The 15,967-nt window shown below is 40.1% G+C and overlaps 1 protein-coding gene across 1 annotated transcript; it reads left to right on the top strand.

Annotated features, from left to right (window-relative positions):
- Positions 1–4,667: 4,667 nt before the first annotated feature.
- Positions 4,668–6,038, top strand: LOC146634913 (nuclear factor 7, ovary-like). The gene has a single exon (XM_085342841.1). It carries the CDS (start codon positions 4,668–4,670, stop codon positions 6,036–6,038), a length of 1,371 nt encoding a protein of 456 aa, XP_085198967.1.
- Positions 6,039–15,967: the final 9,929 nt, after the last annotated feature.

The following is a 15,967-nucleotide window of genomic DNA, read 5'->3' as shown; positions in this document are numbered from 1 at the left end:
TTTCTGTATCAGTGGGCACCACAGATATTGATCCTTTTAGTATTTTTATATATATATATATAAATAAAAAAATTGCCAAAGGAAGTTGCCTAATAATTATGCACACCTGATATAGGGTGTTGATGTCATTAGACCACACCCCTTCTCATTACAGAGATGCACATCACCTAATATGCTTAATTGGTAGCAGGCTTTCGAGCCTATACAGCTTGGAGTAAGACAACATGCATGAAGAGGATGATGTGGACAAAATACTCATCTGACTAATAATTCTGCACTCCCTGTACTCCTGGTTCTACCCAGAGCTCTTTTTTAGTTCTCCAATAGAAAAGGGACAACTCATTACATCTTCAGTACTCTCCTTCCTCCCTAAAGCTTCAAAATTGTATCCTTTAGTCCTCTCTCTTCCTCGTTTACTCTCATCTGATAAATTTCTCCCACTATGTATATCAACAAAAGTAATTGCCAATAAATCAGCTTTTCCCCTATCAGTTACAGCTACTTGATTATTCTTATCAACTATTGGATAACTCCATTCTCTTTTGTCTCCCCCCATTTTCCTGATCATCCCCCAAACCTCCCCTATTTGAATATTAGGCCTACTGCCAATTGTATTAAAGAAATCTCTCCAATACGTTCTTTGTTCTTCTTACTGTACTTCTGACTTTTGGCTGTGGTTTTTTGTAGTCAATTAAATGTTGAAAATTATGATCCCGCTTGACCAACTTAAATGCGCCATTTCTTTTTCTAACTACTAGGTTACATTCATCATTCCACCGTGGAACTGATCTCCCCCTAACTTTTCCTGATGTCTTTGAAAAAGCCTCCTCAGCAGAGCTTAAAATACTTTGACTAATTTCTTGATTCATTCTTTCAACACTCAAATGATTACGAACCTCTAAAAGCTTCCTCTCACACAACCTACTAAATTTCCCCCAATTTGCCTTCCCAAACACCCACTTCCCTCCAAATGCTTCAGGTACCTGTATTTGACCAATCCTTACTACCAGATAATGATCACTACCAAAAAGCTTATTCTTTACTTGCCACTCACATAATGGTGCTAAAGAACTAGAAGCAAAAGTTAAATCTAATATGGAATCCTTGCCAGAGCTAATATAAATTCTTGTCTTCTTCCCGTCGTTTAAATATATAAGATTTTAAACATAAACATATAATAAACATACAAGCAGAAATTCTAACACTTTCATTATTATATCTGGAGACTTTAATCATGCCACACTGCATTCCTACGGTGGCCCTGAGAGGCAAACGGACTGCAACTTCAGAAAACACTTGCAAAAAGAAAAACACTTTTTTTTTTTTTTGCCTGTCCCGTTTGGCTCTTTTGCCATCAGAATTATTGTCTAAAGGCAAAGAAAGATGCCCAACGGATTTACTTTACCAAATTGACCATCCCAGCCTTGCCATAATGGTCCATTTGATTCACCTTTTATTGTTTATTTTATTTTCACTTGCTGAATACGGGACAGACTTGACTGGGGGAAAGAAGGGGAGAAAGAAAGAGGGAAAGAGAAACAGCTGAGAAGAGGGACGGGGGAGAAGGGCAAAAAACAAAAACCAACAGAATGGGCAGAGAAAAAAAAATGCATATATCGATCACCTGGATCACCTGTTGAGAAAGAAAAAAGAGAACAAGCAGACGAAAACAAGAGTAATAGAATAAACAACATCACAATGATATATGGGAATATGACAGTAAATACTAAATATTAAACATTATTGTGCAGCACATAAGATCAACAGAACACAGTGTGCTTTGAGGTAGGAGCCAAAAAGGGTGTAGTTTGTGGGTGTGATCACCCGTGTGTACACCTGTGAGCATGGACGCGCTTGTTTTTAAAAGGTTCCTTCATGTAATGATCTGCTAGAGGGTGTGTGTGGGTGGGGGGGCACAGCCCCGTCCTCCAGGGTATGAAGCAGGTATGGAGGAGATCAAAACTCCAGACATCCAGAGGCCCCCAGAACACAAGAGACCAAGGAAGACCAACAGAGGGGCAGCCGCGCCACTGTCCCAGTAAGAGCTGAGGAGAGTCCCAGATGAGGGCTCACTCAGCAGCCGCGGAGCAGAAGCCAGGGGGAGTTGTAGTGACGCGCCCGTGAGCTCCGCCGGCAGCCAGCTGTGCCTGAGTGACTGAGCCCCAGAAAAAGAAAAACACTTGCAAAAAGAAAAACGCTGCAAAAAGGAAAATGCTGCAAAAGTACACAAGACACAATGGAAATGTTTCTGGGGAGAAAATAACCCGACGGACCAGTTGCATGAACCAAAACATGCTAACAAGTGCACTGGGACTGGGAGACACTTCAAAGAAGTGGAAGCGGGGCGGCCAAAGAGTAAACTTTCAAAAGTAAGTACTAGGGATGGGTATTGATAAGATTTTCACAATTCAGATTCCATTTTCGATTCTGTTTAACGATTCGATTCTTTATCGATTCTTTTGAAAAAGGAGAACACTAAGGTTGATTAGCTTAGAACTTTGTTTTATATCTTCTCTTTGAACGAGATAGAAATTTAGGAGTAACATGGCCTTACAAACCCAACAGTGAGATCTTAAGAGATCCACAGCCTACGGCTCTTCAATGGGGTGTCACAGGGTCCCCAGGAAAAAAAATGTATATGTAAAATAATAAAATAAATATTCTTCTGTAGCAATAACAAAGTATAACATAAATTATTCTGTAGCAATTACACAAGAATATCCAGTAATCTCCCTGCCTACAATTAAACACATTCACTTACCGGAAATCGGGGGCATCTGCTGTGGCAAATGCCTTTTACCACAAACTTAGTCACTGCTCGGTGACATCCTGGCCTGAAAGGAGACTCTACCGGTAGACTGCAGCGAAAACTGCCAGCATCTGAGCCAGACTCTGTCTCTCTCATCATGGTCACCTAAATGCACAGTAATGGCAGGTTGTGTAATAAGGCAGGTCGCGCTAACATAATACTGCCCCTTATTATTATTATTATTATTAGTATTATTAGCACTATCAGTTGATTATTTACCTGCCGCATTAACGGGAAAGGACGTGCAAACGTTACCGCTGCTGCTGGGTTGAGATTCACGAGTCCGGAGCAGAATTAAAAAGACGGCATTCATTTAAGGTCACTTAATCGCAAATGTTTAATAATGAAGAACATTAAAACATTACTGTTGGCCACATGCCGGCAAAGTTATGTGACATTAGCGATGTTTGTACTTTCAGCGTTTACTTTGTTTTAAAGCCTTTACTTTATACGCAGTTCAGTGGTTGCTGGAGTACTTTTCTATGCATTATGAACAATGCTGGGCATCCTCTGCACACGGCCATAAACAACCAGAAGAGTCTGTTCAGTGACAGGTTGCTTCTCCCAAAGATAAGAACTAACAGACTTAAAAACTCCTTTGTCCCACACGCCATCAGACTGTTTAACTCCTCTCTGGAGGGGAGAGGGAGGGGAGACAGGAGGACAAAGGAGGGGGGAACAACTAAGCTGTAGTTCCTCTTCACTTCACTGTGCAATAATTTTTGTGCAATACTTTTGTTAATAATCAACGGTGCAATAGACCTCAATACTTGAAATGTGCAATTCACTTGTATTCTTATTCCTATTTATTCTGTTTATCCTCTTTGTATATTTTATTTATATATGTCTCTGTATTTATATATGTGTATATATATATAATATTCTGCTCACGCTCTGTAACTTCTGTCGGTGCTGTGCTTTTGGAAACCAAATTTCCCAGAGGAACCCAACCGAGGGATTAATAAAGTTTTATCTTATCTTATCTTCCTTTACCATTGTAGTCTGTTTTCTCACTCACCCATAACGAATGGTGTGCATTAAAATGCCCACACCATATAATATTTTCTTTCATGTCTATTTCCTCCAGCTTATATCTTAAAGTCGATAACTTACTGTAAAGATAAAAGAAAAGCGACTTTTCAAACATAGCGGAGGTGCCGTTGTTGTTTTCTGGTGACGCAACTTCCGTCGACAGACGATTGGTAGTCTACAGTTTGCCAGCTCTCCTATTGGTCCACAGTCTGCGGGCGGGGCGAGCCCTTCTAATAATCAGAAGAAAGTTTGAAAGAAAAACTGCCAAACAGCTGCAACACTGAGTCATGCTTTATTTTCTGAACTTCACAAAATGTTTACTTTTTGACCTGCGGTGACAGTCTGCGCTCTGCTGTCACACTCACACATTTATAAGAGGAAGTTGAATGAAGCTCCGCCCCCCACGTGTTTAACACGCAACAAACCAGGAAACTGGCTTTTTTTTTTCGAGCGTCGTTCCAGACCATACTCCATACCACTTGGTGGCGGTAATGCACCTTTCAATTGTTTGCCAACCGCCAGTACAACTGTAAGAAAGAAGAAGAAGAAACTGGCTGTTTTTCTTCTTCAGTGCAGAGAGACGCACAGACGATCAGACTGAGCTCAGACCAAACTAGCAGCTTCCTCTGAGTGAGTCCAGCTACAGGAGAGAAAAGTGGAAAACTCCAACACTGCTGCTTCAAGCTGCTGACGCTCCACACACTGAATGTGAGTTTGAGCAAAAACACGACTCAAAGGAAGTTTCAGTGAAGGTGGTAGAGGAGGGAGGGGAGCCAGGACTGACTGTACTGCCTGTCTGCTGTTTTCAGCTTCACTCACAGACTCAATGGCTTCCAGATCAGAGGAGGATCTCTGCTGTCCGGTCTGTCAGCAGGTCTTCAGAGATCCTGTTCTTCTGTCATGTAGCCACAGCTTCTGTAAAGACTGTCTGAAGAGATGGTGGAGAGAGAAAGGGGAACGTGAGTGTCCAGTTTGTAAGGAAATATCTTCAAAGAAGCATCCACCTTTAAACCGAGCTTTAAAGAACCTGTGTGAGTCGTTCTTACAGGAGAGAGCTTCAGAGGATCTCTGCAGTCTGCACTCTGAGAAACTCAAACTCTTCTGTCTGGACCATCAGCAGCCAGTGTGTGTCGTCTGCAGAGACTCAGAAAAACACACCAATCACAGATTCAGACCCATTGATGAAGCTGCACAACAACACAAGAAGGAACTTCAGGAAACTCTGGAGCCCTTAAAGAAGAAGTTAAAGGTTTGCAAACGAGTTCAAGTGAAGTTTGATCAAACAGCAGAACACATTAAGGTCCAGGCCCGACACACAGAGAGGCAGATTAAGGAGCAGTTTAAGAAGCTTCACCAGTTTCTAGCAGAGGAAGAGGAGGCCAGGCTGGCTGCACTGAGGGAGGAAGAGGAGCAGAAGAGTGCGATGATGGAGGCTCTGAGCAGAGAGATAGCAGCTCTTTCAGACACAGTCAGAGCCACAGAGGAGGAGCTGAGAGCTGAAGACGTCTCATTCCTGCACAACTACAAGGCTGCAGTGGAAAGAGTCCAGCGCTGCCCCCTGCTGGATGATCCACAGCTGCCCTCAGGAGCTCTGATAGACCAGGCCAAACACCTGGGCAACCTGACCTTCAACATCTGGAACAACATGAAGGACATGGTCTCCTACACTCCTCTCATCCTGGACCCAAACACTGCTGATCCAAACCTCATCCTGTCTGAAGATCTGACCAGTGTGAGACGAGGAGGAGAGAGGCAGCAGCTTCCTGATAATCAAGAGAGATTTGATTTGTTCTGCTCTGTCCTGGGCTCTGAGGGCTTTAACTCAGGGACTCACAGCTGGGATGTTGATGTAGGAGACAGTACAGGGTGGGAACTGGGTGTGTTAGCAGAGTCTGTGCAGAGGAAGGGACGCATACAGTCTGGATTATGGGGAATAGTGTGCAGTTTAGGTATGTACTACACACTCTCACCATCAGCTCCTTTCACTGTTCTCCCAGTCCAGAAGAAGCTCCAGAGGATCAGAGTGAATCTGGACTGGAACAGAGGAAAGCTGTCGTTCTCTGATCCTGATACTAACACACACATATACACCTTCACACACACTTTCACTCACAGGATGTTTCCATACATTAACACTGGTGGTAAAGCAAAGGTGTGTCCGTTGAAGGTGTCAGTGTCAGTGGAGCAGATGAGTTGAGGATGATGATGTTTCTAATGTTGTTTCCTGTCAGTGAGTTGAAGCTGTTAAACTGCAGCTGTCCTCCTGCTGCCTCGTTGTTCCAAAGCTCTTTGTTTCTCTTTTAGTTTCACTGTTTCTTTCTGTTTCTGCTGTCCACCTTTTCACATGGAAAATCATTTCACTGTTTCTCACTGAATGACTCCCCAAACTAGATTTGAAATTCTATCAAGTTTCTAATCATTACAAGTGATTCATGTTTCTATTTGATGTGTAAATGGAGATGATTTAGTTTGCTGGGATATGGACTGACATGTGTTGAATGGGAGGAGCAGTTTGTTGTTGTCTTCTTGTCTGTTTATGACAACAATAAATATGTTGTTGAAACAATGATTCATGTTTAACTCCATATATGAAATGTTTCTGATCTTTGAATTCTGTTTGATTAAAGACTTTCTTCATGACACAAATGAGATTTCAGTGTATTAATAGAACTAAATAAGCTCAGAGTTGAAAGGCTGGAGTATTATGTACGTGCTTCACTGTCAGGATCTTCAGGGGGATTCAAAGGGAAACATCAAACTGCTGTAATGAGATAAACTAGTTGGGCTGAACACACTTATCTGTAGTTTAGAATAGAATAGTCTTTATTGTCATTGTACAGAGTGCAATGAAATTGGAGTGCCACTCCCTTGGTGCAAGTTTCAATAATAAATATAAATGTAAAATATAAAAAGTACAAAAAGACAATCGTAAGTACTCAAACAATAGTATGTACAATATATACAGGATAGCAGCATTAATATAATGACAGTGACGGTATGGAATAGGTTCAATTGTTTTTGTGCTTATTTACTACGGTGATAGCTCTGGGAAAGAAGCTATCCCTGAATCTGTTTGTCCTGGTTTTATGTGACCTGTACCGTCGGCCTGACGGTAATAGTTCAAACAGTTGGTTGCTGGGGTGAGAGTGGTCCTTGATGATATTGCCAGCTCTGCTGAGGTACCGAGAGTTTGCAGTGACCTCCAGGCTGGGCAGAGAGCAGCCAGTGATCTTCTGGGCTGTGTTGATGACCCTCTGCAGTACTTTCCTGTCTGCAGCTGAGCACCCTGCATACCATGTTGTTATGCCGTACGTTAGGATGCTCTCTATGGTGGCTCTGTAAAATGTCACCAGCAGCCTCTCCTCCAGGTTGTTCCTCCTGAGCACTTTCAGAAAGTGGAGACGCTGCTGGGCCTTTTTTACCACCGCCGGGGTATTTGCAGTCCAGGAGAGGTCATCAGAGACTGCCAAAATGAAATAAATAAATATATCATTAAATAATCAATTAAATGTGTCAATAATTAATTAAAATGTGAAATGCATAAATAATTAATTAAATGTGTCAATAATTAATTAAAATGTGAAATGCATAAATAATTAATTAAATGTGTCAATAATTAATTAATTGCATGTGTCATAACTACATATTTAATTAATTAATTCCAATTTTAATTAATTATTGACACATTTAATTAATTATTTAATGGTATATTTAATTAATTCATTATGGCAGTCCTGGCGTTCCATAAAAATCATCCATGCTTTATTTTGTTTCAAAAGCTGTCTTCCACCCGAAGGAACATCAATTGTTGTACTGAGTGCCAGAAGAAAAGACATTTTTAGAATTTATAGAGTTTAGTTCTTTTATTTTCTTTGTGTAATGTTTAGATTTTCTTTTCTTCTCTTCTGTTTTAAGTCTTCATTTGAGGCTAATTAGTGTGATTTACATCTGGCTCTGCATTTAGATTATGTAATTATTATATATTTTATATTGTGATTTTCTCTGTATCATGGTTTTACTGGAAAGCACTTTGGTGTACTTCGGTCTTTAAATGTGCTATATAAATATTTTTGATTTGATTTTGATTTGATCTGTGCTCGAGCTCTTTTGACCTTCAGTTTGTTTGACTGGTGTGTTCACTGCATGTTGGGCCCAGCTACACATCAATAATCACAATCCACACACACAGGTGTAGATCTACAACACTTCCTCACACAGAGCTCTTCCCAGAAAAATCACTGTAAGTCAGACATTACTGTGCAAAAGTCTTGAGTCACCTGGTATTTCTCTCTAATCAGTTTGTTTATTACAGCTTTTATCGATTGTTTAACCAGTGTTGTGAACCGAATTTCGAAACCATAATGCCACTTTCCAAAATGAACACCCATTTCCATGAACTATAAACGCTATGCTCCTGCTTTACCACATGAGTCAGATGTGATGAATTGTTACTGCAAATTTCTACACACAAATATCTAAATTTTTCAGTGCTGACGCCATGTGGTCACTTAGAAAGCACTAGCAGTTAATAATGTTAACTCACATCAGCACAGCTTCAGCTAAATTAGCACAATTAATGAAGTGGAAACACTGGGAGTCAAATCGTATCACACACCAATCTGAAACTTTGATGGAGAGACAAAACAGCCAAAGTCAGCTTTGAAATAATGGTTCCAAAGACATGCAAAGGAAGAGGTGGAGGGAGAGGAAGGAGGTCTAGGACACCAGCGTGGAGGAGGTGGAGGAACATAAATGGACATTGAGGTTTTCTAAATCCAATCCAATTTTATTTATAAAGCCCTTTAAAATATGTAGTACAGGACTAAAGAGCTGTGCAGAAAATAATTTAAAAACAATAGAATAACAGAAAACAGCAAAATAAATAAATAAAACACATAATACATAAAGATTAAAACAGCCATATTACAGTTTTTCCCAGTTGTTTACACACAATTACTTGTACTTCAGACACAATGACTACAACATGTAACTGATCCACCGACTCCCTGAACCAATTCTGCTAAACCAGAAGCACAATTCCTGCTTTACACTCAAATTGCAGTTTTAAAACACTATTTTCAAAACACTACACAAATTTTCTGCATTTGGCACAATTTACAGGAAGAAAATCTCTTGTTTGCACAAGGAACACACTGTCATTCAACACATGAAACACATGATATGTGATACAGACTTGGAGTGGTCTCTATTGTGAAGCATAATCAGAGTATGATTACTGTACAGTACTGTAATTTATACAGTGTTGAGAGTTTGCATCAATTGTGGGATTTTGGTTGACTATGTGGCTGTAGACTGTGTTCTGTAGACCGTGAAAATACTGTAAAGTATGTTTCACGTATTTGGGAAATGTATTCCTACTTTGTATTCCCGCACAGGATTTCTATTCACAGTATTTTACAATATACTATTTGTATTGCAGAGCTGAAAGTTTACCAACACGAGGTTGTCGGGAACATCTTTCATATTTCAACATATTTCAAAATATTGATAGGGTCAGCTAATCAACAGTGGATCATTTCTTGTACAGAAATAATCTGAGGATGAAGCAGCTCTAGAGGGCGCCATTAGAATGCAATTCAGAAAGAGTCAAAGAATTACAAAACAACTATGTGCACGTAAGTCCCACACAATCCCACAATTGATGCAAACTCTCAACACTGTATAAATTACAGTACTGTACAGTAATCGTACTCTGATTATGCTTCACAATAGAGACCACTCCAAGTCTGTATTACTTATCATGTGTGTTTCAGAGTCCGTCACTCGTTCACTGTCCAGCCACGCTTTTTAGTTGTTTATCTCCCCCCATATTCTCCATTCCTCAATCCTATTATAAAGAATCTTTTTTTGTCTGGAGATGGAAAGTGTATGACCAAAATCCACACACACATATACCCCTGCCCCAAAATATGGAAGACACATGTGGAGATTTAGCAGTTGATGCTATTCATGGCTGGATTTGTCCTGCTAGGCAACATTTGCCCTGCTGATCAGTTGCTTGTGTGCTGTGGCCAGATGGAAACAGAAGAGAGGATGCAGTCTTTTTGTTTTGTTTTGACTGTAACTGTAGTCAGTAAATTCTTCTGTTGTTTGTATATGTAGACCATGGTATGTGCAACTTTGTGTTGGTTGAGATGAACATTGTGTACATTGATTTAGTGGGAAAAATATAGTAAAATATATTTGGTACCGTGTATTTGTCTCTTTGTATACAAACATTCTGAAATCTTTCACAATGCACTTATGTAGGCCTATGTCCTGTCTTCATAAGTGTAACATTGAACAGAAAAGGTTTCCAGTAACTCATTAGGATGACTGGAGAAGAAGTGGCCACAGTGTTTTACATTACGTTTTTTTTATTTGTGTGTAGAGTTCTGACAATATGAAGGATGCTTTCAGGAAAATTGTGTAAACAATTGGGAAAAACTGTAAAAGAAAAAAAAAAGAAAAGAAAACAAGATAAAACAGCATAGAAACAACTAAAACAACTGAAATAAAACTAAAAAAAAATAAAAACCAACATGTCACGTGGTGTCAAAGGTCAGGGTAATGAGGTGAGTTTTCAGGAGTGACTTAAAAACAGGAAGGGAAGAGGCCTGTCTAAATGTCCCTGGTCAGCGTGGAGGGAATGTCACTCTGTGTGCAGCCGTCAGCCAATGAGGGATGCTCCACCTCCATGCCATTCTAGGACTCTATAACACTATGCTTCTCCTTGCTTTTATTGATGGTCTGAGACAACATATGATCCAGCGGGACTATAGGGAACCAGCACAGCCAGACAGCCTCACTACGTTGTTGTGTGGGATAACGTCAGCTTCCATCGCGCTGCTGTGGTTCATGACTGGATTACCAATAACCCAAGGTTTTCTAATATCTTTCTGCCTGCATATTCGGCCTTTCTAAACCCGATAGAGGAGTTATTTTTGACTTGGCGGTGGAAGGTGTACGATAGAGAACCTTATGTCCGTGTGCACCTCCTCCAGGTCATGGAAGAAGCCTGCATAGACATATCAGTAGATGCATGTCAGGGGTGGATCAGGCATGCAAGAGGATTTTAACCCCGCTGCCTGGCCAGGACCAATACAGCCTGTGATGTGGATGAGATTCTCTAGCCTGACTCAGATCACAGACGGGATGCTGAGGTGGAATAATGTTTTTGATGTGTGTTGTACTGTATGGTACATGAATAAAAACGTGCCACTGTATGTACATTGGTTACATGATTTGTGTTCATCATGTGAAAAGGTTATTGAAGGGAAGAACCACAAGCAACATAACTTGCCAGTTTTGGGAATATTGTTTAATATTTGTTGCAGCGATGTGTAGGACTATGTTGTAGTGTGTGTGTTTTTGAGGCCTTGTGTGTGATGTCTGTGGGCAAAGTTTGGTTTTTCAGCAAGAGTGAATGGTTTTGAGTGTAGAGCTTCATTTTGACCTAACATGATGTTTGGAAAATTGGGTGACACGTTATGGATTTGTGTTTACTGTTTTGGGAATATTAGGCATAGTTCCAAGAAATATGTTCAAGCAATCGAGAAAAACTGTAAAATCAAAGATGTGTGAGCAGCTCAGTTACACCAAAGGAACATCATCTCTTAGTAAACCTTACTAAACACAAGAATTTGAGGTATACAGAAACAGCAGAGTCTGTGTGTGTGTGTGTGTGTGAGATATTCAGGTAACATACTGGGTTACTGCACATGCTCACACCTTTTCAGCACAACAGGTGCAGTTTAGTGTATCACTGCCTCCTGCTGGAACAATGATGTCATTGTTAGTGTATCACTAAACTATTACTTAAAATTGCTCCATGTTACTGTTGTCATGACACCTGGTGTAGAAAGAGATTGCATTCCCTCAGGTGTCCTTTAAATCACAGCTGAAGGTCTTAATATCTCGCCTTCTGTGAGGAAAAATGGCTAAAACAGAGCTTTTCTCTATTTTGTAAAAATCATTTATTATTAATCAAAGATAAATCAAAAAATAAGTCTAATCAGTGTATTGATGAGACATGTAGTGGTGTGTGTGGTGCAGGATGGGATGTTTGATATATAAAATGTTTAATTTAATAAAAGACATTAAAAAAATTCTAAAGTTTCTACATTTTATTTCTAATTTTATTTTTACAACGTTTTCTGGTGACGTTAAACTCCTTGTTAACTCTTTTAATGAACACAGTCTTCCAATTGTCAATCAAGTCGCTCTGTACAAAACCAGCTTTGCTTTGTCAGTTCCTGCAAACTCTTTATGGTTAAATAATTAAACTTGTGGTCTTTGATGTTCCTGTCAAAAAGCAGAACATCTATGGAAGTCCACGGGTCTGATTTTTCATCGTGAATACTTCAAAGAGCTTCTTCACTTTTATAATGAGTCAGTGAAAGAGGCAAGATCCTCTTATTTCAATAAAATCATAAATAGTCAGAAGTATTGTTTCTCCTCCACCTCAGCATCCTGTGTTACTGTCACAGTCTGCAGGAGCATTTGACATGGAGGACCCAAAATGCAGACACAAGGAACTTGGACCAAAACTTGAATATCAACAAAAAGCGAGCCGTTTAATAAGGCCGGTAAAAAAGGTACAAAGGAAGGGCAAGGCAAACTGAAGTAAACTAACATCAACCTAAACAGGGAGCACTAAATAAACGATGAGAAAAACCTTGGACATGAAACTTGGAAACAAGGCATGGAAAACGTGATGTGAAGAACAGACAACCTGACAAGGAATGAACAGAAACACACAGACTAAATACACATAAGGGTGATTAGGGGAAGTGGAAACACATGGGGAAACAGCTGACACTAATCTGACATTACGAGACACAGGAAGCAAAGCTGACTATGCTGAACTAGGACACAGACTTTCACAAGGAAACAGGAAACATGAGGTGCAGACATATAAACTTGATAATACAAACTTGACAAAATAAGACATGCAGCTTGAACACATGAAGGGCAAAGGGAGACTAAAACACAGGGGTAGAAGACACAAGGGGAATCGAAATAGACAAATGAGCTTAGATAATCTAATGAACTTAAAAATAAACCATGAACATCAAACATAAACTAAAACTTAAAACGCTGGGTCAAAAGACCCAGGATCATGAGTTTCTCTCTGATGATGAGTGCGATACATTTCTCAAACCATTTTTACACAAGCTGATTGACTTGAGATCCCAAATCTCCTCCAGTTGCTCCCCTTATGGAGGTGATGACCCTCAGGCATGAAGGGCAAACTGCATGTTCAGTCCTAACCATTGAGACTGCTCTCTTGAAGGTCTGTAATGATCTTTTAATGGCTTCAAATGCAGGGATTTTTATCTGTAATCATTTTCTGTAATATTGACCATAAAATCCTACTTAATAGACTTCAGGTTTTGGCTGGTGTATCTGGCTCTGTGTTTTAATGGCTTTTACTTATTTCATAGGACTCTGTTAATAGAAACAAGTTCACCTCCAACATTGCCTCCCTAACCTGCAGGAATCTTCCTGTAAAATGAATCCCATACAAACTTGGTCGGTAAATATATAAACAATTGTCTTTGTTTTCAGACAAGCAGTGTGTGTTTTAATCCTTGCTTTAATGTACAAACTTTGTCCCTAATGTGAAAAGTAAACCTAGCTACTAACAAAGGCTGGAGGGTGAACCATGGAGGTTATCATTGGTGAGTGTAATGTGGGGAAGGAAAGCATCCAGCACAGGGTGCCACAAAAAGACGCGGCTGTGAAAAAACAGAGCTGTACATTGACCACAGCACCTCAGGAGATTCTGGTGGGTAAAAGAAATGTGATCTGATTTCATCACCCGTCGCCTCTTTAACACAACAGTAGTGTCCTTGTATGTCTGGACAGGGGTGAACAGCCCTCTGTCAGTTAAATTAAATTAAATTAAATTAAATTAAATTAAATTAAATTAAATTAAATTAAATTCTTTATTGTCCCACAAGAGGAAATTAGTTTAGCAGCAGCCAACATAAAAGTAGACAAAACAATAATATAAAATAATAATGACAATAATAGTAATAGAAAGTCACAGGATGGTTATTTGCCATTAAGAAGACGGGATGCAGTAGGGATAAAAGAAACCTGGAGTCTTTTGGTCTTCCTCACAGGTACGCGGCCGGAAGGCAACAACTTAAACTCACTATGAAGTGGCTCATACAATTAGCATCTGGGCCGATACTGTAAAATATGTGTGTACTCATACTCGCAAAAGTTAACTGATACCAAAAAGCTACAACAGAAATGACAAACCACCCTCTGATTAATGAAGTAAATTGGTATCGGTTCATGGATTGGCCACTAGGGGGACATCCCGCGCTAAACAGGCACAGGGTTAGGTGAGTGAGACTGGCGACTCCAGATAAAAAAGAGAAACTGGAGGCTGCTGTAGCTAGGCTAAACAAAATGTCAGCAGTGTGGACTGGAACAGCCAACTTTAACTCAGGTTTTGGAAAAGCAATGAAAAATGTCAAGAGAAAATCCACGGGCAGTTAAAATAGCAGAGGCTCTGACTCATTTTATCGCTCTGGATGACCAGCCAATGCCGGTCGTGGAAATCATAGGATTGCACCATCTTCTCAGCATACTCGAGATGCCATATGAAATTCCCAACCGCCCACATATCAGGGAGATAATGGTGCCAAAACTGTCTGAAGAGGTAAAGACAAGCAGTGTGTGCGCGATGTCAGTCCTCAGTTTAACGGCACAGTGGACTGATGAGGAGTTTGCCAAATACTTTCGTGATTTTGATGGTTTGTTTACAATATGGACACTCTGCAATAATTTAAAAGTTTATTTTATTCTCAAACCTTATTTGTATTTATTTTATTCCACACAGAAGTGTTTATTTATTATTCTGAAAGCTCTAGACAGTGCCAATAGTTCAGTGATATTTTGTAAAATTACAATGTGGAGACTCTGCAATAATTTAACAGAAGTGCTTATTTTTCACTTGAAATTTTTTTGTGGTCATTTTTATTAAGATTTTATTTTTTATCGGCAGGGAATATAATAAAACCTGTCTTCCAATTAATTGTATTTGTGTGTGTGTGTGTGTGTGTGTGTGTGTGTGTGTGTGTGTGTGTGTGTGTGTGTGTGGTAGAAGTATCGATTTTTGTACTCTGTATCGGCAAGTACTCAGATCCAAGTATCGGTATCGTATTGGTTTGAAACAATTGGTATCGTTGCATCCTTGATAAACATATAATAAACATATAAGCAGAAATTCCTCTAACACTTTACCATTGTTGTCTGTTTTCTCACTCACCCATAACGAATGGTGTGCATTAAAATGCCCACACCATATAATATTTCCTTTCATGTCTATTTCCTCCAGCTTATATCTTAAAGTGGATAACTTACTGTAAAGATAAAAGAAAAGCGACTTTTCAAACATAGCGGAGGTGCCGTTGTTGTTTTCTGCTGACGCAACTTCCGTCGACAGACGATTGGTAGTCTACAGTGGGCCAGCTCTCCTATTGGTCCACAGTCTGCGGGCGGGGCGAGCCCTTCTAATAATCAGAAGAAAGTTTGAAAGAAAAACTGCCAAACAGCTGCAACACTGAGTCATATTTTATTTTCTGAACTTCACAAAAATGTTTAATTTTTGACCTGCGGTGACCGTCTGCGCTCTGCTGTCGCACTCACACATTTATAAGAGGAAGTTGAATGAAGCTCCGCCCCCCCACGTGTTTAACACGCAACAAACCAGGAAACTGGCTTTTTTTTTTCGAGCGTCGTTCCAGACCATACTCCGTACCACTTGGTGGCGGTAATGCACCTTTCAATTGTTTGCCAACCGCCAGTACAACTGTAAGAAAGAGGAAGAAGAAACTGGCTGTTCTTTGTCCTCAGTAAAGAGAGACGCACAGACGATCAGACTGAGCTCAGACCAAACTAGCAGCTTCCTCTGAGTGAGTCCAGCTACAGGAGAGAAAAGTGGAAAACTCCAACACTGCTGCTTCAAGCTGCTGACGCTCCACACACTGAATGTGAGTTTGAGCAAAAACACGACTCAAAGGAAGTTTCAGTGAAGGTGGTAGAGGAGGGAGGGGAGCCAGGACTGACTGTACTTCCTGTCTGCTGTTTTCAGCTTCACTCACAGAC

This window comes from Diplotaxodon limnothrissa, linkage group LG3 (assembly GCF_057381915.1).
Source record: "Diplotaxodon limnothrissa isolate DT_005_m linkage group LG3, D_limnothrissa_male_GT1.1, whole genome shotgun sequence".
NCBI classification, from domain to species: Eukaryota; Metazoa; Chordata; class Actinopteri; order Cichliformes; family Cichlidae; genus Diplotaxodon; species Diplotaxodon limnothrissa.
Note: the sequence above shows the minus strand (reverse complement) of the source record. Positions and strands in the feature narration are given on the sequence as shown.